The sequence below is a fragment of the Coregonus clupeaformis genome, chromosome 2 (genome assembly GCF_020615455.1).
Source record: "Coregonus clupeaformis isolate EN_2021a chromosome 2, ASM2061545v1, whole genome shotgun sequence".
Taxonomy (NCBI): Eukaryota; Metazoa; Chordata; class Actinopteri; order Salmoniformes; family Salmonidae; genus Coregonus; species Coregonus clupeaformis.
Window position 1 is genome coordinate 40,990,393 of NC_059193.1, and position 26,500 is coordinate 41,016,892.

General features: G+C 41.8%; 1 protein-coding gene across 1 annotated transcript in view; it reads right to left on the minus strand.

The window, feature by feature from the left end:
* Positions 1-6,966, minus strand: part of LOC121535278 (GPI ethanolamine phosphate transferase 2-like) — a 128,628-nt gene extending 121,662 nt beyond the window's left edge. The window contains exons 1-2 of the mRNA XM_041842169.2: positions 6,545-6,966; positions 6,079-6,284 (exon numbers count right to left, since the gene is read on the minus strand). Coding sequence (XP_041698103.2) covers positions 6,079-6,284; positions 6,545-6,698 — 360 coding nt within the window. The 5' untranslated portion in view covers positions 6,699-6,966. The remainder of the gene's footprint in view (positions 1-6,078; positions 6,285-6,544) is intronic.
* Between the last annotated feature and the right edge of the window lie 19,534 nt (positions 6,967-26,500).

A 26,500-nucleotide genomic window follows, 5' to 3' on the forward strand; every position in this document is an offset into this window, starting at 1 on the left:
AAAATCATTTTTTTAAATGCTACATCCAGCTCTCTTTTTCTCTCCCTTGTTATGGTTGGGCCTTTGCGTGCAGTGAAGAAACTTTTGAATTCCTCAACCCTTTTCTCTTGTTGCTGCTGCTGCTCCTCTCGCTCTATAAAATACAAATTCATGGACGACACAAATTCAACTAAACAGATGGATTCTGGGTCAAGCTTGAGCATGCTTCAGACTCGTGGTGTGAGCGAGCGAAATTGGAGCGGGACATAGGGCGACGCTCCGTTCTTTTAAAAATGCCGCTCTGCGCTCTGTCCAAAATCCACCCGCTCCACTCATATGCTCTGGTTGTGAGGCGCTAAACAAATTCGACAGTCACAAGACAAGGACTTCAAATAGGCCTATGGCATGTCAAGGCAACTGTAGTCTAATGTTTAGATTGGTTCAATGGAGACTGAAATCTGGACACTGACTGTAGGTCTATAACCTCTCAGATAGCCTTAATATTAACTCCTGCAAAATTAAGCATTTCTTGCAGTAAAATGATACACCAAATGTAGGCAAACTTTTTACTCGTGGAGAAATATGATTTCTTTATTTCCCCATCTTGAGAGAATGCAAATGCACAGTTAGCTAGATACCGTCTGTAGAGGTGCAATCTTTATCAGCATCATAAAGGCCCAACTGAAATCTTATCAGAAACATGTTGAGTCATTTTCACAGCATTCTATTTCCTTACAACCGGTCAAACTGATCTCTTCTGGAAATTTTGCACAGAAAATCGTTCCAGTTTTATTTTATATTTTTTGCTAATATTTTTTTTTATTTAGTCTTGTAGGGCAACATATAATGACAGAAGAGAAGCTGCATGTATCTAATTATAGACAAGTTGACTAACAAATAGCCTACCAAAATGTGAGGAAATTATAAGCAGAAACATTAAAGAAATCCTGCACCCCTTGTAGTCTCTCACTACAGCGCATTTTCTATAACTAGCTACCAAGAAGCCATTTCAGGCTATCAATCAAGTTAGAGTAGCTTGCTTGTCTAACTATCTTAGCTGGCATGACTGCTGGCAAGGTTGGTAGACTTTAGAAAATAAGCAAGCAATAACTAAATTGTACTGAATAAGACTCACATTCCTTTCAATCTTTTACCCAGATTTAGCAGCGATGCAGAAAAGCATATTTATTTTATTTTAAAAAAGAACCATCAGTCAGGAGCATACAGACAGCTCAAGAGGTATGCTTAGATATGCAGGAAAATATACATATTTCTTTACATAGAATTAAGCATAATGATTATTGCTCTAGATTGCAGGAAAAGGCTGTTTCAGGTGTTTGAAAGTTAGACATCCTTTATAGCCATCCTCACGTACTTTGTGCCCCCTCAAGTTTTTGGGGTGCATGATGCCCCTGATTCAGAACCCCAAGGTGGTCCAAATGGTTATCTTTAGATCCCTACTCTGCCACTGCTTCAAACCCTGATTGGAGGTAACGTATGCATCAGTTTCAAGCTAGGCCTACATTGCAAAAGTCCGCGAAAAGTTTAGATCAATGATTGACTTTTGATCTTACGTAGGATATTTACACAAACCCTAGAGAGACAACGCCAGTCTATCCATCTATGATGGCTCAATTGGCAGCTCACACGAACACAACCCTCCGTCTGTGACAGAGAGAGCTCAGTTGAAACCTGCACCGTCTCGTTCTTAGATTTGGTGGGAAAACACACACTCAATCAGATGCAAGAGTCAAGCTGGGTTTCTGCCAATTTCATCATTGGTAGGCTGGGAAAAACCACAAAACTTGTTGAGGAGATGCTCCCTTTCCTGCAGAGGATATGACTGGCAGGCAAAAAATAAATATGTTGGTTGAGCATTGGAGTCGATGGAGAGAAGAGCCAATTTTGGGACCTGGTGGAGGAACAGAGGAAACCGAGGGAAGCCTTGTCTGAGCTCTGGAGGAAGCATGGACCTGACACAGAAACATATAAGTCTGCGTCGGAACCAAAGTAATCCTCACCAGTATGTCAAGGGAACACGCTGGAACACACAATGCATTATTAAGGCTTAGCGCTAAGGGAGGCCCTTGAAAATGCAGCTAGCATTGTATGTTAAATAAGGCAGAGTCAAAGACTGATGAAAAAAGAAGTCGGTCCAATAAGTCCACTCTCAGAAACAATGATGTGGTTTAGCCCGAAAACCCATGTGGCCAAATGCTGTGTTTGGGATAACGACTAAATATTAGGTATTCTGGTTGGTTGGTTGGTTGGTTGACTTGTGTGCACAGCTCTGAAGTTAAGATTCAGTCTTAGTAATGCAGATGATCTGATTGCTTTCTTTCCCAGGGCATTTTCATTTACTCCTACACACTCTCCAGAAACGAATGTTATTTTTCCCCGTCCCTGAGCAATTGTCATCTTCATAATTTACTGAAAAGAATGACTACCCACGCACATCACTATGGGTGAACATAGCACACAAAGGAAAGGTACATTGAGATTAAAATGTAAAATTGATCTAAAGCTAACACTGAAAGAAAGAAAAAATCCCACTTCTTCCTATTATAATGGAATAAAAAGGCTAATAATGTCTGCAATTTATTGATTGAGTCAAAACCTCTTTCTCATAGACCCACTGATCCATATTGCCATTTCCAAATGCTGCAATTCCTTGTCATCATGAGCAGACAGGTCTTCACCATTTTGGGCCAGTTTCCCAGAGTTAGCCTAGGCCTATTACTGGACTATTAAATGTGTTCAATAGAGGTTCTCAATTTAAAGTGCCACCCATAAGGTTTTAGAGACGCTTAGGCTAGATATTGAGAGGGGAAAGCTATTAACTATACATGGTGAGTTAGCCTAATTCATTTTACCTTAACGATCTTCTTCCTCATTCCTTTACTTTTTCCTCCCTCATTAAAATGGTTCAGCAAGAGCTCACCAAAACCACTCTCTGCTAGCTGTATGTTCTTGTTACAGTGAAACTGATAGCTTGGAAATTATACATCGGCAACAAAAACATATTTTCTCATGTGTCCATTCCAGTGAAATGAAAACTACTACTGGCTACGGGAAAGTATTTGGAACGCTAACGAGTTCAGTCTGAGCAGGTGTAGAGCAATTTGTCAATCTGAGCAAAAGAACAGTGTTTTCAACAATGCAACCTAAGGGAATGTGTGAAAGCATTCACCCGTGATAAGTCGAGATGAACTTTCATTTCCAACTTTCTCAACAGAAGGGATGAGCAAACGGGTCATTGTCGATGATGCGTGCAGTCACAGTGGCAAACATTCATCATCAGGGAATCAGGAAGTACCACTAGTCCACTAGGGCTGTGATGAGCTTGTGTTCACTCACTGGTCTTCGCTTAATAACATAAGCGAATATAGTTATTAAGTCTGCATCACACACTACCAACTGCAGTATTTGAGACAGCAAAGCCAATAAAGTGTGGTCACCCTGAAAAAGACTTACAAGAACAGACAGAGCCCAAAATACAGGCTTGGTCTTCACCTCACCAATTACCATAGGCCTATGTTTATTTTTTTTTCAAATGGCCCCAATTCCACCTTTGTCAAAGGAATAAACCCCACACAATCTAATTCATAAGAGAACTCCCTGTCTGCAAAGCAAAGGTCTTCCCAACACTTAGCCTACTCGACTAACGTTAGTGAGTGAGCATAGTCAGTGATTGGGTCTTCTGAACGCACTGTTGCTTTACCTGCAAAGGCATTGTTTTGTCCTGAAAATACTTTCTCTTATCACTTAAGTGGGCGGGAGATGTGAAAATAGTCAAGGGAAACTGGAATTGGAATGGGACTCTGTGTCTGTGTCTGTGTGTGTGTGTGTGTGTGTGTGTGTGTGTGTGTAACATTTGTAGAATTGCAGGAAACTTGCTTTAAAACTTGAATTTCTCTCTCCACCATCAAGAGGTGGGCCACTAAAATGTTTTGCTGCGAGGTGGGGGGCCCAAAGGCTAGAGCCGGCCCTGTGTGTGTGCCTATTATCAACAACAGGAAACTGGGCCCAAGTCACGCCATTCCCTGTGTGCTTCACAACACCAGGGCAGCAATACACAGAGTACAATTCAGCAAGTATATCCACTGAAATATTTATTTTCCTCAACAATTCTCTCAATTACATCCCTACCCAAATGGCATTTTCTGGGATCTTTCCTGTCACACAGCCAGAGGCTGGCTGGTGTACTCCTAATGAATGGGCTGTGTCTCTGGGTGATTCTGATTTGGGTAAGTTGGCCCTGTCATACCAGTTGATTGGGTGCACTGCAGTGATTTGGGAAGATGCAGCATTCCATGAAGGCACACTTGCACTGCCACCTTCTGGTATGAATGAGAACGTCTCAATACAAAGACATGCTGATTCTTGTTTACTGCTTATTCCGTGTAGGCAATTTTTTTGGCAGGTGTTGAATCAAAGTTTGAATCTAAAATCTATGAATGATCTATTAGGCCCAATTAGCTATGGTAAATGTGTGTTGATATTTTGAAAGTAGCTATAGAGTAATTTGATTAACTGTCAGAATAAGGTGATAGGGTACACATATTGTGTGTCTCTTTGAACCACATACCACTTATGTCATTCAATCTATAGCTAGACTAATACTCATAAGTATTTATATTCACAAATGTCATCAATATAGCAAATTGCTTAGACTATAACTATAACAAGACAACAGTTGAAACAGTGTCTCATCCTTGGGAGCAATTTCCAAACGCCTGAAGGTACCACGTTCATCTGTACAAACAATAGTACGCAAGTATAAACACCTTGGGACCACGCAGCCGTCATACCGCTCAATAAAGGAGATGCGTTCTGTCTCTTAGAGATTAACGTACTTTGGTGCGAAAAGTGCAAATCAATCCCAGAACAACAGCAAAGGACCTTGTGAAGATGCTCGAGGAAACAGGTACAAAAGTATCTATATCCACAGTAAAACGAGTCCTATATCGTCATAACCTGAAAGGCCGCTCAGCAAGGAAGAAGCCACTTCTCCAAAGCTGCCATAAAAAAGCCAGACTACGGTTTGCAACTGCACATGTGGACAAAGATCGTACTTTTTGGAGAAATGTCCTCTGGTCTGATGAAACAAAAATAGAACTGTTTGGCCATAATGACCATCGTTATGTTTGGAGGAAAAAGGGGGTAGCTTGCAAGCCGAAGAACAGCATCCCAACCGTGAAGCATGAGGGTGGCAGCATCATGCTGTGAGGGTGCTTTGCTGCAGGAGGGACTGGTGCACTTCACAAAATAGATGTCATCATGAGGAAGGAAAATTATGTGGATATATTGAAGCAACATCTCAAGACATCAGTCTGGAAGTTAAAGCTTGGTCGCAAATGGGTCTTCCAAATGGACAATGACCCCCAAGCATACTTCCAAAGTTGTGGCAAAATGGCTTAAGGACAACAAAGTCAAGGTATTGGAGTGGCCATCACAAAGCCCTGACCTCAATCCTATAGAAAATGTGTGGGCAGAACTGAAAAAGCGTGTGCGAGCAAGGAGGCCTACAAACCTGACTCAGTTACACAGCTCTGTCAGGAGGAATGGGCCCAAATTCACCCAACTTATTGTGGGAAGCTTGTGGAAGGCTACCCGAAACGTTTGACCCAAGTTAAACAATTTAAAGGCAATGCTACCAAATGCTAATTGAGTATGTAAACTTCTGACCCACTGGGAATGTGATGAAATAAATAAAAGCTGAAATAAATCATTCTCTCTACTATTATTCTGACATTTCACATTCTTCAAATAAAATGGTGATCCTAACTGACCTAAGACAGGGAATCTTTACTAGGATTAAATGTCAGGAATTGTGAAAAACTGAGTTTAAATGTATTTGGCTAAGGTGTATGTAAACTTCCGACTTCAACTGTATGACGACCCACCTGACACTGTCACAATCACAATGCAGCATTTTCAAGGTAGAAAAGTTAATCTTTCACACACAATATTACTTCTGCACATTTATTGCAATATTGTGAGTGTGGGAGTTTTCTGTTCTACAATGAAGTTGTAAAGGGTTGTAATCGCTGCACCACAAATGAGAGTTAGTTATGGAGGTGTGTTTTACTTTCTTACCTTGATTCTGGGCATTGTAACTGTAGGAGGTCTTGCCTTGGCCACAAAGCTGTGTGTGGAGCCCCTCTCCACCAGGTGCCTTGTGTATGGCATGTACTTTCTCCCATTGGGACCAAACACAAAGTCCTCCCTGAGCGCATCGATCAACACTATCACCACTCTCTTAAAAAGGGGGTCTGGGACCTTGGACAAGTTAGGGGAGCTCCCTGTAAATGCCAAAGAAGATGCCACAGTTACCAACACATTCTAGGTATTGTAGACAACACTGCAGAACAGATGGGTAGGGTAACATTTATTATATGTGCAAAAGAATAACTGTATTACTTGTCATCATTCAAGCAAGTAGCTAGCTAGCTATCCAATGCAGAAAATCAATATAGTTAGCTAAGAGCCAAGAATAACAGTATCACTCTAATTGGAAGTATGGCTAGCTAGCTAGACAGATAACAATGTCAACAAAACACACCTGTCAAGGGTTCAGCCGGAAGATCTGACAGCTTGCTTTTCGATGAAAAAGATGATTTGATTGGGACTGGGAAAAATCCCCTAAGAAACAAGGCAACGCTTAATACTTCGAGTATGAGACAAAAAGACGCAAAAACTGACGAACGTACCCTCATTTTGCTGACTGGCTAGCTACCTAGCTAGCTGACTGCTATGACATGAAAGGATAAACGTTTTCTTGACTGCAGTGTTTGAATTAATCCTCTGACTCTTGCATTACACGGATGTAGCTAGCTTGAAGTAATGAATGGCTCTCCCACTGGCTAGCTAACTCGCCCCAATTTTGAAGAAAAAAAAAATCGATTTAAAATGTATGTTTTTGTGGCATATTCATCATCACCGAAAAACATTTGTTTACATCAGTTGAAAAGGATGCTTTCAAGAACTGGAGCTGTCAACTTGGTTCCGGGTCGGTTTAAACCAGCTACGGATAGTCGAAGCAGTCAAACAACGTACCTGGGATTTGTGTAGACTTCGGGAATAATACATCCAGTGAAACATGTTTTGGAAAGATTAAATCTAATGATATTTGTAATGTTTTAAATAAATACAAGTTCAATGTATCTAATTATTGTGATATGTTGAATGGTCGAAATATACTATTTTTAGTTATCCTATCACTGTAACGTTTGGTAAGATAGCTAGGCCTACCTTTTGGAAAGAACAGAAAACCATTTGTGGAGCATGGTTTACTGTAATGTCGTTGTAAAGCTTTGAGGTAACGTTTCCCCTACTACAGATCAGCTCCCTCCCCCAATCCTAAAGTTAGAATCTGTATGTAATTAATTTTATATATACCCATTGATTATTTAAGCAATAAGGCCCTAGGGGGTGTGGTATATTTACATTTACATTTTAGTCATTTAGCAGACGCTCTTACCCAGAGCGACTTACAGTTTGTGAGTGCATACATATTTCATATTGGCCCCCCGTGGGAAACGAACCCACAACCCTGGTGTTGCAAGCGCCATGCTCTACCAACTGAGCTACAGGGGACCCTGTATACCACAGCTAAGGGCTGTTCTTATGCACAATGCAACGCAGAGTATACCACAAACCCCCCAGGTGCCTTATTGTTATTATAAACTGGTTACCAATGTAATTAGAGCAATACAAATACATGTTTTGTCATCCCCATAGTATATGGTCTGATATACCACGGCTTTCAGCCAATCAGCATTCAGGGCTCGACCCCCATGTTTATAATGAACTTATAGTTCAACTGTCATTCCCCATCAGAACTCAAAATATAAGCTTGTTTTACTCCAATGTGTGTAAACAAAGTAGATGTAAACAAACACTGTGTAGCCCCAAATCATGGTTAAAACTATCATTTTGATATCATGGATTGTCAGTCCTTGCATCCATGGCTTAGTCTATGAATTTGAGAGTGGGTTACATTTCTCCAGGCCCTTCCGTCAGCTTTTTACCAAAACAGAGGCGATGTGTCCTTTTTGTTAGCCTATTGTTTCAATTGAGTGAATCAGGTGTGCCAGTTTAGAGTTAAAACAAAAATGTGAAATGTCTGGGGGGGAAACCCTGATCTAATGTGATTTCGCATTACAGACCAAATAGTCTTGTAGGCCTATGTAAATCCATGACTCTTGCATTTAACTTGCTAAGCACATAGACCTATACATAATAAACCATAGGCCTATAGCTTAATTAATAGACTATGAGACTAGAATATAATGTCCTGATATAACAGTAATAATCACAATAGGCTTGGCAACCTCTCAGATCACTGGCTCAGCGACCAGGAGATACAGTAGTAGGCTAGGCTAGGCGGCCAAAAATGTAACCAATTCACACTAGGAGAGCCTAGAGTGTCTTTTTCACATGTCCCCCCCGTCCTTGACTCTTCCTAAATAAGTCTAATACACTGTCATTGTTAGAATCTTAATATCATGAACAGAATTTGTTTTATACGTAGTTTTAAGAGGAAATATATCTGATGGGCGAGAATATTATCAATTGTTAAATTGTATATATAGAATCTGATGAACTGCACAGCATGGAATTGACAGAGTGCCAAAAAGTGACTTTTGGATATTCTCCTACGGAGTCACAAGCAGGTCAGGCGTTTCGATGTCTATATAGTATCAGAAAGAGCATCATCTGCAGTTTCCAAATCACCTATCCTTGTCAAACAACTTTAAAAAATTAACCCTTGAGCTCTATTTCTATTTCAAAATATCATATGTTCCTTAAGACTTGCCCTTAGCAAATTAATAATGAATGATCTTTTTGATGGTGTTTATTTAATTGATTTTCACACTTGAATTGTGGTGTTTTATTGGGTTTTCGTTTGTAAGTGTAGCCTACAGTTACATAAACAAATGAAAATGCTATTGTGTTCTTTGAAATACATTTTATTTCATATTCTCATGTTGCCTAAGAACTTAATAAACACAACCAAATGATTATTCTTCCAATAGCATATATTAAATGTATTTATTGGACTGTTAGAATGTTGACGTTCAAAAGATACTTAATTGGCCCGAAGGCCAAGTAGATCAGGTTTGCATTAGGTCACATGCTGCATATTAAACAGCATCAAAGGAAACATAAATTATAGACTAACAGTATGCTAATGAACATAATAATAGACCATAGCCTATATTGACTAGTACAGTGGTCACCAACCTTTTCTTAGTCGGGATCACTTTTCAGAGACAAAATGCAAGCCGAGTTCAATTCTCTGCTGGGCGTGAGAGATCAAGTGTGCAGTGTGTGATATCAATGAAATGAACATTAGCCTATAAGGCCTAACTAGAGTGCATGGACGGAGAAGCTTCAGACATAACATTTTCCAAAATGGGAACACTTCGCCTACCCGGGCATGCAGGGCAGCTGAATCAAGTGCATCTACTGCATGATAAGCTGCTATATATATATATATATTTTACATCTAAAATAGCCATCCAGATTGGCTGGGTGACTGACCATCTTGTACCTTTCGTTTTAGCTGCTGTACAAAAACAGTTACGCTAATTTACAGTCACATCAAAAAGTGCAGCCAGAATAACAGCAAAGTACCTTCATTTGCATTTGTTTAAGCTGTTTTCTAGTGACATTTATTTAGATACATCCATAACAATGAGTTAATGAGAGGCGATTTTGCCTGGCATAGAAAATGTGCTCACTCATCAGGACACTTGTTCAGAGGAGCTAGCCAACACCACAGATTACACAATTACTTCCAATTGAAGCTGGAAAGACTGCAGCTGCACTTCGTTTCATTTTACCTTTTTTTTTAAATTGACATTTCTTTGTACACTACCGGTCAAAAGTTTTAGAACACCTACTCATTCAAGGGTTTTTCTTTATTTTTACTATTTTCTACATTGTAGAATAATAGTGAAGACATCAAAACTATGAAATAACACATATGGAATCATGTGTTAAACAAATCAAAATATATTTTATATTTGAGATTCTTCAAATAGCCACCGTTAGCCTTGATGAAAGCTGTCATCAAGGCAAAGGGTGGCTATTTGAAGAATTTAAAATCTAAAATATATTTTGATTTGTTTAACACTTTTTTGGTTACTACATGATTCCATATGTGTTGAAAACTAAATGTTAGTCTAAAAGAAATGTGAGATAATGTCTAGTTGCTTTTTATAGTGGAGATCAAGTTGATAATTTGCCTGGCTGGGCTGATGAGAGAGTGGATTGCGCAGTCAGATGGAACAGAGTAAATATGCATTTTAACGTCATTAATTTCGCGGGTGGTAACTTGTGGAATAGACACCGGCTGGAATGGGCTTTTAACCAGCATTCAGGATTAGACCCACCCGTTGTATAATATCCCGCATGACTCGTTCTGAAAACGACTGTTGAGTTCCATAAATTGTCTGGCCAATATCTCGTTCCATAATGCCTGTAAATTCATGTTGTGCCTAACCGAGGCTGCTTTCCCCACTGTAGATGTAACATGCGAGTCCCCAAACCATGTTGGCAGTTTTTGGTTTCGGGAACTGGTAGCTAACATCCCAGTTGTGGATTTCATTTTTGACCATCAAATCATCTGTTAGCTTAATGATTTTATCGAAATCACCTTTAGAATTGTCTCTGAATGTACTGTAACTGTCTTTAAGGCCCTCGATTAGATCAATGCAATCAGTGATTGCTATAGAGGGGGTCTGGAGACCAGGGCCGGTCCTTGCCGTTCTGCTGCCATAGCAACACCAAAAAATCCTGCCCCCCTGCAAAACTAGAATAGTCCCAGTAAGCAAAATTATGTCAAAAAGACGTGTACAAGACGTATTTTCTAGAGTAGACGTTGAGGTTAGGTTCAATTTAGGATTTGAATGAAAGGTGAAAAGGTATTTTCCGTATGTTTAAAATACATATTTTCCAGGACGTTGAAAAGGCATCTTTTCTGGATGTTAAAAAAATAATAGTTTTTTCCGGACGTTGAAATCAGGTACATTTTCGGCTCTGAATGAAAGTTGAAAATAAGTAATTGATAGACGTCTATGTTTGGGCCAAATCAAGGCCGGTCTGGACCGCACCAAATCTGAATCAAACATAAACATTACATTTTAGTCATTTAGCAGACGTTCTTATCGAGAGCGACTTAGAGTCAGTGAGTGCTTACATTTTTCATACTGGCCCCCCGTGGGAAATGAACCCACAACCCTGGTGTTGCAAGCGCCATGCTATACCAACTGAGCTACAGGAGGCCTAATCTATGATTGGTTCAGATTTGGTCCGGACCAGACCAAAAACCAATGTCCGTGGATGTGGAAATCAAATCATATACACACATACAGTGAGGGAAAAAAGTATTTGATCCCCTGCTGATTTTTGTACGTTTGCCCACTGACAAAGAAATGATCAGTCTATAATTTTAATGGTAGGTTTATTTGAACAGTGAGAGACAGAATAACAACAAAAAAATCCAGAAAAACATATGCTTTGGGGGTGTTTTTCTGCTAAGGGGACAGGACAACTTCACCGCATCAAAGGGACAAAGTGGGCACTTCTTATTAAAGGGTGGCATCAGCACTCACCTAACAAGCCCATATGCCACTGGTTGAGAGAAATTGTCATTGTTTTTGGGCAGAATTATGTGAGGTTTTATGTGTTGTTGTTGGAGGTACGTCTTGGTCAGTTTAGCTCAGAAAATGCCGCCCTGGTCAATCTGCTGCCATAGGTGGACGCCTAATCCTGTCTAATGAGCGGGCCGGCCGTGCTGGAGGCCCTACCTGCTGAAATCACTGATGTCAAATAACTTGACAAATGCTCCAACATCCTCTCCTACACGCGGTTTCTTTATATTTATTTAAGTGAGCTTTGTTTGGACATTTTACTTGTTTTTGCTTATTATAATAATAATAATTATAATTATTATTATTATTATTATTATTATTGTCAATATACTATATATCCCTTTCCCACCCCCTCTGTCACGATCGTCATGAAAAGCGGACCAAGGCGCAGCGTGATATGCGTACATCTTTTAATGAGTACTTAAACAAATAAAAAACGATACGTGAAGTCCTAGGTAAACACCAAAACAAACCTTACGGAACAAGATCCCACAAATGACAAGTGCACAAAAGGCTGCCTAAGTATGGTTACCAATCAGAGACAACATGCAACAGCTGATTCACGTTGCCTCTGATTGGGAACCACCCCGGCCAACATAGAAAACACATGAACTAGAAACTGAACATAGAACACAAAACATAGACCCTACACACCCTGGCTCAACATATAAGAGTCCCCAGAGCCAGGGCGTGACACCCTCCTTACTCCTTGATATGAATTCTATCTGAATTATATCATGTTTAGGCCAGTGCTTGACTTGGACTGAAATAGATGCCGGTACTCATTTTGGGTGCAGGATAGACAGTAGGCAGTAGGCAGAGATGGTGAAACAAGGATCTTTAAGAGATTTTTAACGTACCGATCCCATGGCATAGTGTTTATGAACTGATACACAAAACGAAGTCGGAATCAAAACCTAGAATTTCTAATTTTTATTTTTTATTTTATAATCATTACTTTTTTTTATTTTATTTTTTTAGCAGACGCTCTTATCCAGAGCGACTTACAGTTAGTGAGTGCATACATTTTTCATACAATTTAAATTATTATATAAAATTCTTGCTACCAATAGAATGTTATTTATATGGGGGATACAATCTTCCCAGCTCTGCAGATTTTGCTGCGAAGAGACAGAATCATTAGATCATTTGTTTTGGTACTGTCCATTTGTAGCTTGTTTTTGGACACAGGTCCAGGAATGGCTAAAGGATTGCAATATTTACCTGCAGCTAACCCTGCAGATAGCATTACTGGGTGATCTGAAAAGTCATAGTCAATCGATCAATAATATAATAATACTTTTAGAAAAAATATATATATTTTCAATTTACAATCTATAGAAACAATGAGAATAGAAAGGTTCAGAACTTTTGTAAAACATCACAGTACATAAATCCAATATGGATGGTGTTAAGAGATAGATGGGTGGTGTTGAATGGAGTTGAAGGATGGGACTAATAACAACTAACAACAACTAATAACATAACTAATAATGTAAGCATACTGTGTCCATAATAAGTATATAGGTTATAGGTTGAGAGCTTAGAAAGATATGGCATATAGAAGCAAACCGGATGGACATCATGAAAATGATCGGAGAGGTTGAGTGTAGAGGAAGTTCAGGAGTAAAAACAAACAGAATATAATTATTGTAAAATTGACTGTGTCCATAAAATGTATATAGTATGTATAAGCTGGAAGTAGAGGCCTAAGCATTGTTGTTCACTATTTTACTCCAATTAGGGAAGGGGTGGTGGGGTTGGAAAGTAATGAAGGGAAATATATTTTAAAAAAGGAAATGTATATGTATGTGTATGTATGTATATATATACAGTGGGGGAAAAAATTATTTAGTCAGCCACCAATTGTGCAAGTTCTCCCACTTAAAAAAGATGAGAGAGGCCTGTAATTTTCATCATAGGTACACGTCAACTATGACAGACAAATTAAGAAAGAAATTTCCAGAAAATCACACTGTAGGATTTTTAATGAATTTATTTGCAAATTATGGTGGAAAATAAGTATTTGGTCACCTACATACAAGCAAGATTTCTGGCTCTCACAGACCTGTAACTTCTTCTTTAAGAGGCTCCTCTGTCCTCCACTCGTTACCTGTATTAACAGCACCTGTTTGAACTTGTTATCACTATAAAAGACACCTGTCCACAACCTCAAACAGTCACACTCCAAACTCCACTATGGCCAAGACCAAAGAGCTGTCAAAGGACACCAGAAACAAAATTGTAGACCTGCACCAGGCTGGGAAGACTGAATCTGCAATAGGTGAGCAGCTTGGTTTGAAGAAATCAACTGTGGGAGCAATTATTAGGAAATGGAAGACATACAAGTCCACTGATAATCTCCCTCGATCTGGGGCTCCACGCAAGATCTCACCCTGTGGGGTCAAAATTATCACAAGAACGGTGAGCAAAAATCCCAGAACCACACAGGGGGACCTAGTGAATGACCTGCAGAGAGCTGGGACCAAAGTAACAAAGCCTACCATCAGTAACACACTACGCCGCCAGGGACTCAAATCCTGCAGTTCCAGACGTGTCCCCCTGCTTAAGCCAGTACATGTCCAGGCCCGTCTGAAGTTTGCTAGAGTGCATTTGGATGATCCAGAAGAGGATTGGGAGAATGTCATATGGTCAGTTAAAACCAAAATAGAACTTTTTGGTAAAAACTCAACTCGTCGTGTTTGGAGGACAAAGAATGCTGAGTTGCATCCAAAGAACACCATACCTACTGTGAAGCATGGGGGTGGAAACATCATGCTTTGGGGCTGTTTTTCTGCAAAGGGACCAGGACAACTGATCCATGTAAAGGAAAGAATGAATGGGGACATGTATCGTGAGATTTTGAGTGAAAACCTCCTTCCATCAGCAAGGGCATTGAAGATGAAACGTGGCTGGGTCTTTCAGCATGACAATGATCCCAAACACACTGCCCGGGCAACGAAGGAGTGGCTTCGTAAGAAGCATTTCAAGGTCCTGGAGTGGCCTAGCCAGTCTCCAGATCTCAACCCCATAGAAAATCTTTGAGGGAGTTGAAAGTCCGTGTTGCCCAGCAACAGCCCCAAAACATCACTGCTCTAGAGGAGATCTGCATGAAGGAATGGGCCAAAATAGTGTGTGAAAACCTTGTGAAGACTTACAGAAAATGTCTGACCTGTGTCATTGCCAACAAAGGGTATATAACAAAGTATTGAGAAACTTTTGTTATTGACCAAATACTTATTTTCCACCATAATTTGCAAATAAATTCATAAAAAATCCTACAATGTGATTTTCTGGATTTTTTTTTCTTATTTTGTCTGTCATAGTTGACGTGTACCTATAATGAAAATTACAGGCCTCTCTCATCTTTTTAAGTGGGAGAACTTGCACAATTGGCGGCTGACTAAATACTTTTTTTCCCCACTGTATATTTGCGAGAAGAAAGAAAACATATGGGGGATTTGTAGGGATGCAGACAATTACATTGATGGAAGTTACAATCTATCTGCAATATTAAAGCTGATCTACCCCCTAAATTAAAAAAAATATATATATATATACAGTGGGGGAAAAAAGTATTTAGTCAGCCACCAATTGTGCAAATTCTCCCATTTAAAAAAATGAGAGAGTCCTGTAATTTTCATCATAGGTACACGTCAACTATGACAGACAAATTGAGATTTTTTCCCCAGAAAATCACATTGTAGGATTTTTAATTAATTTATTTGCAAATTATGGTGGAAAATAAGTATTTGGTCACCTACAAACAAGCAAGATTTCTGGCTCTCACAGACCTGTAACTTCTTCTTTAAGAGGCTCCTCTGTCCTCCACTCGTTACCTTTATTAATGGCACCTGTTTGAACTTGTTATCAGTATAAAAGACACCTGTCCACAACCACAAACAGTCACACTCCAAACTCCACTATGGCCAAGACCAAAGAGCTGTCAAAGGACACTAGAAACAAAATTGTAGACCTGCACCAGGCTGGGAAGACTGAATCTGCAATAGGTAAGCAGCTTGGTTTGAAGAAATCAACTGTGGGAGCAATTATTAGGAAATGGAAGACATACAAGACCACTGATAATCTCCCTCGATCTGGGGCTCCACGCAAGATCTCACCCCGTGGGGTCAAAATGATCACAAGAACGGTGAGCAAAAATCCCAGAACCACACGGGGGGACCTAGTGAATGACCTGCAGAGAGCTGGGACCAAAGTAACAAAGCCTACCATCAGTAACACACTACGCCGCCAGGGACTCAAATCCTGCAGTTCGAGACGTGTCCCCCTGCTTAAGCCAGTACATGTCCAGGCCCGTCTGAAGTTTGCTAGAGTGCATTTGGATGATCCAGAAGAGGATTGGGAGAATGTCATATGGTCAGATGAAAACCAAAATATAACTTTTTGGTAAAAACTCAACTCGTCGTGTTTGGAGGACAAAGAATGCTGAGTTGCATCCAAAGAACACCATACCTACTGTGAAGCATGGGGGTGGAAACATCATGCTTTGGGGCTGTTTTTCTGCAAAGGGACCAGGACAACTGATCCGTGTAAAGGATAGAATGAATGGGGACATGTATCGTGAGATTTTGAGTGAAAACCTCCTTCCATCAGCAAGGGCATTGAAGATGAAACGTGGCTGGGTCTTTCAGCATGACAACACACCGCCCGGGCAACGAAGGAGTGGCTTCGTAAGAAGCATTTCAAGGTCCTGGAGTGGCCTAGCCAGTCTCCAGATCTCAACCCCATAGAAAATCTTTGGAGGGTGTTGAAAGTCCGTGTTGCCCAGCGACAGCCCCAAAACATCACTGCTCTAGAGGAGATCTGCATGGAGGAATGGGCCAAAATACCAGCAACAGTGTGTGAAAACCTTGTGAAGACTTACAGAAAACGTTTGACCTGTGTCATTGCCAACAAAGGGTATATAACAAAGTATTTAGAAACGTTTGTTATTGACCAAATACTTATTTTCCACCATCATTTGCAAATAAATTCATAAAAAATCCTACAATGTGATCTTCTGGATATTTTTTTCTCATTTTGTCTGTCATAGTTGACGTGTACCTATGATGAAAATTACAGGCCTCTGTCATCTTTTTAAGTTGGAGAACTTGCACAATTGGTGGCTGACTAAATACTTTTTTCCCCACTGTGTATATATATATATATACATATAAGGATCTTAATGGTGGTCCCAAAGCCAGAATACAAAATAACGGACTTGCCACGATAAAATAAAGGAGAAGCAAATTGTTCTCCAAAAACAGGCTGACAGCAAAAATACGAAATACTAACTATGACTGAAACAACAATGAAACAGGGAGAACACTTCTCAAGTACCTGTACATACGTCTTGCGATCAGACACTGATTCGTACTGCTTGGCATCGAGAAACTAGCAGAGAAAACTCAGCAAGGGAATCAAATCTAATCAAATTAAATTTTATTGGCCACATGCGCCGAATACAACAGGTGCAGACATTACAGTGAAAGGCTTACTTACAGCCCTTAACCAACAACAAAAAAAGTGTTGAGAAAAGAAGAGCAGAAGTCAAATAAAATAACAGTAGGGAGGCTATATATACAGGGGGGTACCGGTGCAGAGTCAATGTGCGGGGGCACCGGCTAGTTGAGGTAGGTGAAGTAATATGTATATGTGGGCAGAGTTAAAGTGACTATGCATAAATAATTAACAGAGTAGCAGCAGCGTAAAAGGATGGGGTGGGGGGGCAGTGCAAATAGTCTGGGTAGCCATGATTAGCTGTTCAGGAGTCTTATGGCTTGGGGGTAGAAGCTGTTGAGAAGTCTTTTGGACCTAGACTTGGCACTCCGGTACCGCTTGCCGTGCGGTAGCAGAGAGAACAGTCTATGACTAGGGTGGCTGGAGTCTTTGACAATTTTGAGGGCTTTCCTCTGACACCGCCTGGTATAGAGGTCCTGGATGGCAGGAAGCTTGGCCCCAGTGATGTACTGGGCCGTACGCACTACCCTCTGTAGTGCCTTGCGGTCGGAGGCCAAGCAGTTGCCATACCAGGCGGTGATGCAACCAGTCAGGATGCTCTCGATGGTGCAGCTGTATAATTTTTTGAGGTTCTGAGGACCCATGCCAAATCTTCTCAATCTCCTGAGGGGGAATAGGCTTTGTCGTGCCCTCTTCACGACTGTCTTGGTGTGTTTGGACCATGATAGTTTGTTGGTGATGTGGACACCAAGGAACTTGAAGCTCTCAACCTGTTCCACTACAGCCCCGTCGATGAGAATGGGGGCGTGCTCAGTCCTCTTTCTTTCCCTGTAGTCCACAATCATCTCCTTTGTCTTGGTCACGTTGAGGGAGAGGTTGTTGTCCTGGCACCACACGGCCAGGTCTCTGACCTCCTCCCTATAGGCTGTCTCATCGTTGTCGGTGATCAGGCCTACCACTGTTGTGTCGTCGGCAAACTTAATGATGGTGTTGGAGTCGTGCCTGGCCATGGGTGAACAGGGAGTACAGGAGGGGACTGAGCACATACCCCTGAGGGGCCCCCGTGTTGAGGATCAGTGTGGCAGATGTGTTGTTACCTACCCTTACCATTTGGGGGCGGCCCGTCAGGAAGTCCAGGATCCAGTTGCAGAGGGAGGTGTTTAGTCCCAGGATCCTTAGCTTAGTGATGAGCTTTGAGGGCACTATGGTGTTGAATGCTGAGCTGTAGTCAATGAATAGCATTCTCACGTAGGTGTTCCTCTTGTCCAGGTGGGAAAGGGCAGTGTGGAGTGCAATAGAGATTGCATCATCTGTGGATCTGTTGGGGCGGTATGCAAATTGGAGTGGGTCTAGGGTTTCTGGGATAATGCTGTTGATGTGAGCCATGACCAGCCTTTCAAAGCACTTCATTGCTACAGACGTCAGTGCTACGGGTCGGTAGTCATTTAGGCAGGTTATCTTAGAGTCCTTGGGCACGGGGACTATGGTGGTCTGCTTGAAACATGTTGGTATTACAGACTCAGTCAGGGACATGTTGAAAATGTCAGTGAAGACACTTGCCAGTTGGTCAGCACATGCTCGGAGTACACGTCCTGGTAATCCGTCTGGCCCTGCGGCCTTGTGAATGTTGACCTGCTTAAAAGTCTTACTCACATCGGCTACGGAGAGCGTGATCACATAGTCATCCGGAACAGCTGGTGCTCTCATGCATGCTTCAGTGTTGCTTGCCTCAAGCGAGCATAGAAGTGGTTTAGCTCGTCTGGAAGTCTTGTGTCACTGGGCAGCTCGCGGCTGTGCTTCCCTTTGTAGTCTGTAATCGTTTTCAAGCCCTGCCACATCCGACGAGCGTCAGAGCCAGTGTAGTACGATTCAATCTTAGTCCTGTATTGACTCTTTGCCTGTTTGATGGTTCGTCGGAGGGCATAGCGGGATTTCTTATAAGCGTCCGGGTTAGAGTCCCGCTCCTTGAAAGCGGCAGCTCTACCCTTTAGCTCAGTGCGGATGTTTCCTGTAATCCATGGCTTCTGGTTGGGGTATGTACGTACGGTCACTGTGGGGATGACATCATCGATGCACTTATTGATGAAGTCAGTGACTGATGTGGTGTACTCCTCAATGCTATCTGAAGAATCCCGGAACATGTTCCAGTCTGTGCTAGCAAAACAGTCCTGTAGCTTAGCATCTGTGTCATCTGACCACTTTTTTATTAACCGAGTCACAGGTACTTCCTGCTTTAGTTTTTGCTTATAAGCAGGAATCAGGAGGATAGAGTTATGGTCAGATTTGCCAAATGGAGGGCGAGGGAGAGCTTTGTATGCGTCTCTGTGTGTGGAGTAAAGGTGGTCTAGAGTTTTTTTTCCTCTGGTTGCACATTTAACATGCTGGTAGAAATTAGGTAGAACGGATTTAAGTTTCCCTGCATTAAAGTCCCCGGCCACTAGGAGCGCTGCATCTGGATGAGCGTTTTCCTGTTGATTTATGGCCTTATACAGCTCATTCAGTGCAATCTTAATGCCAGCATTGGTTTGTGGTGGTAAATAGACAGCTATGAAAAATATAGATGAAAACTCTCTTGGTAAATAGTGTGGTCTACAGCTTATCATAAGATACTCTACCTCAGGCGAGCAAAACCTCGAGACTTCCTTAGTATTTGATTTTGTGCACCAGCTGTTGTTTACAAATATATACAGACCGCCACCCCTTGTCTTACCGGAGTCAGCCGTTCTATCCTGCCGATGTAGCGTATAGCCCGCTAGCTGTATGTTATCCATGTCGTCGTTCAGCCACGACTCGGTGAAACATAATATATTACAGTTTTTAATGTCCCGTTGGTAGGATAACCGTAATCTTAGGTCATCCAATTTGTTCTCCAATGATTGAAGATTGGCTAATAGGATTGATGGGAGCGGCAGTTTACTCGCTCGCCGTCGGATCCTTACAAGGCACCCCGACCTACGTCCACGATATCTCAGTCTCTTCCTCATGCGAATGACGGGGATTTGGGCCTTGTCGGGTGTCTGTTGGATATCCTTCGCGGCCGCCTCGTTGAAGAAAAAATCTTTGTCCAATATTAGGTGAGTAATCGCTGTCCTGATATCCAGAAGCTCTTTTTGGTTATAAGAGACGATGGCAGAAACATTATGTACAAAATAAATTACAAATAACGCGGAAAAACACACATAATAGTACAATTGGTTAGAGGACTGTAAAACGGCAGCCATCTTCTCCGGCGCTGTGTAGGGAAGTGAGGGCATAAATACACAGGTGAACAGGTAGACACAGGTGACACCAATAGGATGATGATTAGTCCAGACTGTGAGTGAGGAGGTGTCTAAGGTTGTTGGAGGAGGACACCTAGTGGGTCGCTCCAGATCTGCGACCCCTCCTGTAACAGTCACCCCCCTCCCCCGACGAACAGCCCTGGGTCCAGAATGTCCCTCCTGGGCACCCAAGACCGCTCCTCCAGCCCATAACCCTCCCAGTCCACCAGAAATTGGAGACCCATCCCCACCCGCCGGCAGTCCAGGATCCGGTCCAATGTAACAGCCGGCTGCCCTCCGACGAGGCGCAGCAGGGGAACAGGACGAGGAGGGGGAGCCAGGGGACAGGTGGCGACGGGCTTGAGGAGGGACACATGGAACGTGGGATGCACCCGCATGGTGGGGGGAAGTTGCAGGCGGTAGGCCACTGGGTTGACTAGCTGGACCACTCTGAATGGCCCGACGAACCAGGGGGACAGCTTCCTGGACTCCACGTGGAGGGGAAGATCCCGCGTGGAGAGCCACACCCTCTGTCCCGGGCGAAAAACTGGGGCCGGGCAACGCCTGCGGTTGGCCTGATGTTGAGACCTGACCGAGGCCCGCTTAAGCGCCGCCCATTCCTGCCTTCAGGTGCAGCGACAGCGACTGATGTGGGCCTTTAGGTAAAAATACAAATAATGTTGTGTTTGGAACACTGACAAATATATATTTTTTCTCTCGATCTGATTGGGTGGGTCTGGCTCCCCAGTGGGTGGGCCTGGGTCCTCACAGGCACACCTGTGCCTACGCCCCTGCGTCACAGGTGGGAGAAGGACTTATTGTGTAGACATATTCTGAAATCATTTTTATTTCATCACTTTCAAGTGAGATGTATAGGTCTATTGTATGAAACCCTTACAGTCCCTCAACTGGACATTTTCTCTCAGCCCTCTCTAACTTACAAACTCTGGGACACAGAGACACAACTTTTGGGTTTTTGACTTCTAACTGCACCAAGTAGGCGCCCCACCCCTGCCAGAGCTTAATGGGCCATAAACTAGCACTTCTCACCTCAGTTGCCAGGCCAGGTGGCCAGGGGCCCTTATCTCACTGTGGGATCAGCCAATCACAGGCAGTCATCTGGGGTCACAGATCCCCATTCCTGCCTGTTTCCCTCAGTCTTCAGCAAGCAGTGGCAGAGTGAGGAGCTCTCTCTTAAACCCTCTGCTCTACACACCAACAGCTGGGCCACAACCCATGGACTTTCCTCCTGCTCCATGTACTGTTATTTATCTATGTTGTGCCTGTATAGTTTGACTGTTAGCTGTTACCATGTAACAACCTGTCTATGGCCCATTTTTGCATAACCTAAGATTGCTGCCCCCATGGTCATATCATAGAGGCCTACTGTTTACATATTAACGTAGCCACCTAGCATGCTAGCACTTTGTTAGCCGCTAATTGTATACTGCCTATATCACTGTGCTATGCTTCACTGTGTAACCTAGCCTAGCGGGTTAGCTGCTATTGTGTATATATTACAGTGTGCTGTGTTAGCCATATAGCCAATGCTGCTAGCCCTGCTAATGCTAGTTGCTTTGTATATACCGTGCACTGTATTTAGCCTACGAAACCATGGCCTAGCATTGCGCGCTAGCCCATTGCTAACACATAGCTATTGTAGATATTGTCTCCATTGTGTGCAATGTTTAGTTTGTTAGCGTGTTGACGCTATCCCTGAATGTACAGTATATAGGCCATTGTAATACTGTATATATGTACACTATTGCTATATCACTGTTACCATAGCACGTTGCTGTCACCATATTATCACTGTGTAATATGTTGTTCATTCTCCTCTTCCATAAAAACCATTACCACTAGTTCCCTCCTCTGTAAAGTCATGTGTGTGCCTGTCTTGGGTGTGAAATAAAGTGTGGATTGTATCCCTGTCTCCTGCTGGTCATTAACAGTCCTCTTAAAGGGACTCTGGCACATCTTTTGGTGACCACCGACCAACAGGTGGCACTCTTTTCACCTATTCAATGCAATTGCTAGTAATTATGAGCACATGTCATACTCATAAGGATCCATCCTTATTTAAAGCCATAGCCTACTTTTTAATATTTGGAACTTTGTGGAATTATTATTATTTTTATGTGGTGGTTGATCTATTATTTTGAAGTGTCTTATCAACATGATGCCAATGACTGCCATTACACAATGTTTCCAGTAGATGGAGGTAGTATTCTTTGAGTCAGCTCTGCCTTTCTGAATCAGAAAGATTTCAACTGAAATCCCTCTGATACACATTTTCTTGGACCTCAGTTCTCTGTAACAACCTATAATTTTGGTGCTCTGGTTTACGCCCATCAAATATTTCACAGATTCTAATCTTAGCATGAATAAAATAATCTCGCAATTTTCCCCAAATAACAGAATCCATAGAGACAGACAATAGACATTGGACAATTCAATATTATATTCCTGTATAAAAGCTGGAATTCAATCAAATTCCAGGCCACCCACACTGAAGATATGAAGATGCATTTTTCAGTGAGGCAGCAATGTCATTAATGTGGATTTTGCTCATTGCGGGCATCATTAAGTTCAGCCCCAAGATACACTTCACAATAAGAAATTAACCGATAAGAAATTACATGGAGATCATCATGATTCAGATAAATTATTCAGATATCGCTGACATAACCTGTTATCTTGGATCTACAGCCAATCTATTTCAAATATCCCCTACCTGTAAATGTCATCATTAGTATGTTAATTTTGAAGAAGGGCAGAACATATACTTTTTGAACCATAATTTAGGCCTACTGGGTAAAAGTATAAAGTTATTTCACATCTTTGTCTTTGCATAAATTAAATTTACATTCCATTTCTGATCTACAATAGGTGTGATGGTTGATCAGAAAACAATATGTGCCCAACTTCCAAAAATCAAAAGACCAGGGTACATTATTCCGGTAAATATTATTGTTTTGTTATATTTTACTGGAAAATTACGTACATTAAATTATTCAAGATGGCACGTCTCAGGGTACTTTTAAAAACATGGGCTCTCCTGGCTTCAATTCCCCAATTTGGCGTGCACATTTGCCACGGATGGCACAATATAAGAAATGTGATTTCAGAGAGTTTTTCTGTAACAACCCTTTCCTGCCACCACTGAATGGGTGATTAAACAGTGTGTGTGTGTGTGCGCGCGCATGTGTACGTTTGTGAGTACGTGTGTGTATTTGTGTGTGTGTGCGTGCCAGGTGCAAGTCTGAGCGTGCATGCTTGCATTCAAGAGAATGAGCCAGAACCAGAGCCAGCTTTTGACTGGAATCCATTTACCATCCTTCCTCTCACAGATTGTTGAGTAGCCTAGCATCAAAGCATGCAGATGAGACATACAAGTCTTCAGGTTGGATTCAATGTAGCCTCTGCCAACTCTCCAACAACCGGATGTTCCAGTTTCAGGGGAAATGGAAAGAGAGCCTGTGACACAACTTCTGCTTTTAGACATTAGCAAGGTGACAAGCCCAGTGTGTGGGGGGATCCAGTTTCAGGCATTTATTTTACGCATGCTACGTTAGGTTAGATTCAATGTGGCAAGAACAGGTCATGTGTAAACAGAACATGGACGCTCTTTAAAATTGCATGTCGATCAATGTAGATGCCGGCATAAGGTCTCACACAAAAGTACCTATTGTAAGACTCTAAATGGCCCTACCTCAAATGCCACATCGCGCTTAAAAAAGGTTATTGAAAGTGACCAGAATTGCACAATGCATTGACGTTGCTATACAACACCTAGTGGCTTGCGAAAGTACATTTACATTTACGTCATTTAGCAGACGCTCTTATCCAGAGCGACTTACAGTTAGTGAGTGCATACATTATTTTTATTTTTTATTTTTTCATACTAGCCCCCCGTGGGAATCGAACCCACAACCCTGGCGTTGCAAACGCCATGCTCTACCAACTGAGCTACATCCCCAAAGTATTCACCCGCCTTGGCATTTTTCCTATTTTGTTGCCTTACAACCTGGAATTAAAATTGATTTTTGGGGGGTTTGTATCATTTGATTTACACAACATGCCTATCACTTTGAATATGCAAAATATTTTTTATTGTGAAACAAACAAGAAATAAGACAAAAAAACAGACAACTTGAGCGTGCATAACTATTCACCGCCCCAAAGTCAAAACTTTGTAGAGCCACCTTTTGCAGGAATTACAGCTGCAAATCTCGGGGTATGTCTCTATAAGCTTGGCACATCTAGCCACTGGGATTTTTGCCCATTCTTCAAGGCAAAACTGCTCCAGCTCCTTCAAGTTGGATGAGTTCCGCTGGTGTACAGCAATCTTTCAATTGGATTGAGGTCTGGGCTTTGACTAGGCCATTCCAAGACATTTAAATGTTTCCCCTTAAACCACTTGAGTGTTGCTTTAGCAGTATGCATAGGGTCATTGTCCCGCTGGAAGGTGAACCTCCGTCCCAGTCTCAAATCTCTGGAAGACTGAAATAGGTTTCCCTCAAGAATTTCCCTGTATTTAGCGCCATCCAGTATTCCTTCAATTCTGACCAGATTCACAGTCCCTGCCGATGAAAAACATCCCCACAGCATGATGCTGCCACCACCATGCTTCACTGTGGGGATGGTGTTCTCTGGGTGATGAGAAGTGTTGGGTTTGCGCCAGACATAGCGTTTTCCTTGAAGGCCAAAAAGCTCAATTTTAGTCTCATCTGACCAGAGTACCTTCTTCCATATGTTTGGGGAGACTCCCACATGCCTTTTGGCAAACACCCCATGTGTTTGCTTATTTTTTTCTTTAAGTAATGGCTTTTTTCTGGCCACTCTTCCGTAAAGCCCAGCTCTGTGGAGTGTACGGCTTAAAGTGGTCCTATGGACAGATACTCCAATCTCCGCTGTGGAGCTTTGCAGCTCCTTCAGGTTTATCTTTGGTCTCTTTGTTGCCTCTCTGATTAATGCCGTCCTTGCCTGGTCCGTGAGTTGTGGTGGGCGGCCCTCTCTTGGCAGGTTTGTTGTGGTGCCATATTCTTTCCATTTTTTAAATAATGGATTTTATGGTGCTCCGTGGGATGTTCAATGTTTCAGATATTTCTTTTTACCCTGATCTGTACTTCTCCACAACTTTGTCCCTGACCTGTTTGGAGAGCTCCTTGATCTTCATGGTGTCGGTTGCTTGGTGGTGCCCCTTGCTTAGTGGTGTTGTAGACTCTGGGGCCTTTCAGAACAGACATACTGAGATCATGTGACAGATCATGTGACACTTAAATAAAGTCCACCTGTGTGCAATCTAACTAATTATGTGACTTCTGAAGGTAATTGGTTGCACCAGATCTTATTTAAGGGCTTCATAGCAAAGGGGGTGAATACATATGCATGCACCACTTTTCCGTTATTGATTTTTTAGAATTTTTTGAAATAAGTTATTTTTTCATTTCACTTCACCAATTTGTACTAATTTGTGTATGTCCATACACACTAGGAACAATAGGAATTGATTGGTTCACAAAGGATTGGCGCTATTATCTACTGTACCATAATATGAAACATAATATTAAAGGGAATTCACACAAAATATACAGGGGCACATATAGAATTCAATGTGTTTGTGGAGGTTAAGGAAGTTAAAGGTCCACTAGACACTATTTGGGTTGCTGTTTTTGGCTCCTAATATAATATAGCCTAATATGTGCATTCAGCACTGTTTTCCCCCCTGAACTCGTCATAGAAAACAAAACAGAAAGCCTTTGCATTTTTTGTAACTACTACAAAGTAAGCAGTCAAGACAGTTTGACTTGTAATACATGCTGTATGGAAAGGACTTTATGTGCAGATATTACTCACTACCTTTTAGGGAGGGTGACTGTACTCTGTTAACATTGGTTCTAAAAGTACAACAAGATGAATAGCCATTCAATTGGTTTTGTCTACTCTAGAGTACCCATATACTGTAGTATCCTTCAACTAAAGTTTAATAGTACACACATCCTAGTTCAATCCCTGAGAATTTACAGCCCGTGTTATGGAGCAGCAGGTGTGTCTCATCTGGATGCCTTCCTATTACTTCCATCTAATAACTCATCAATGGCCCCTGTGCCCTCCACCATGGTCCATGATCCTTTG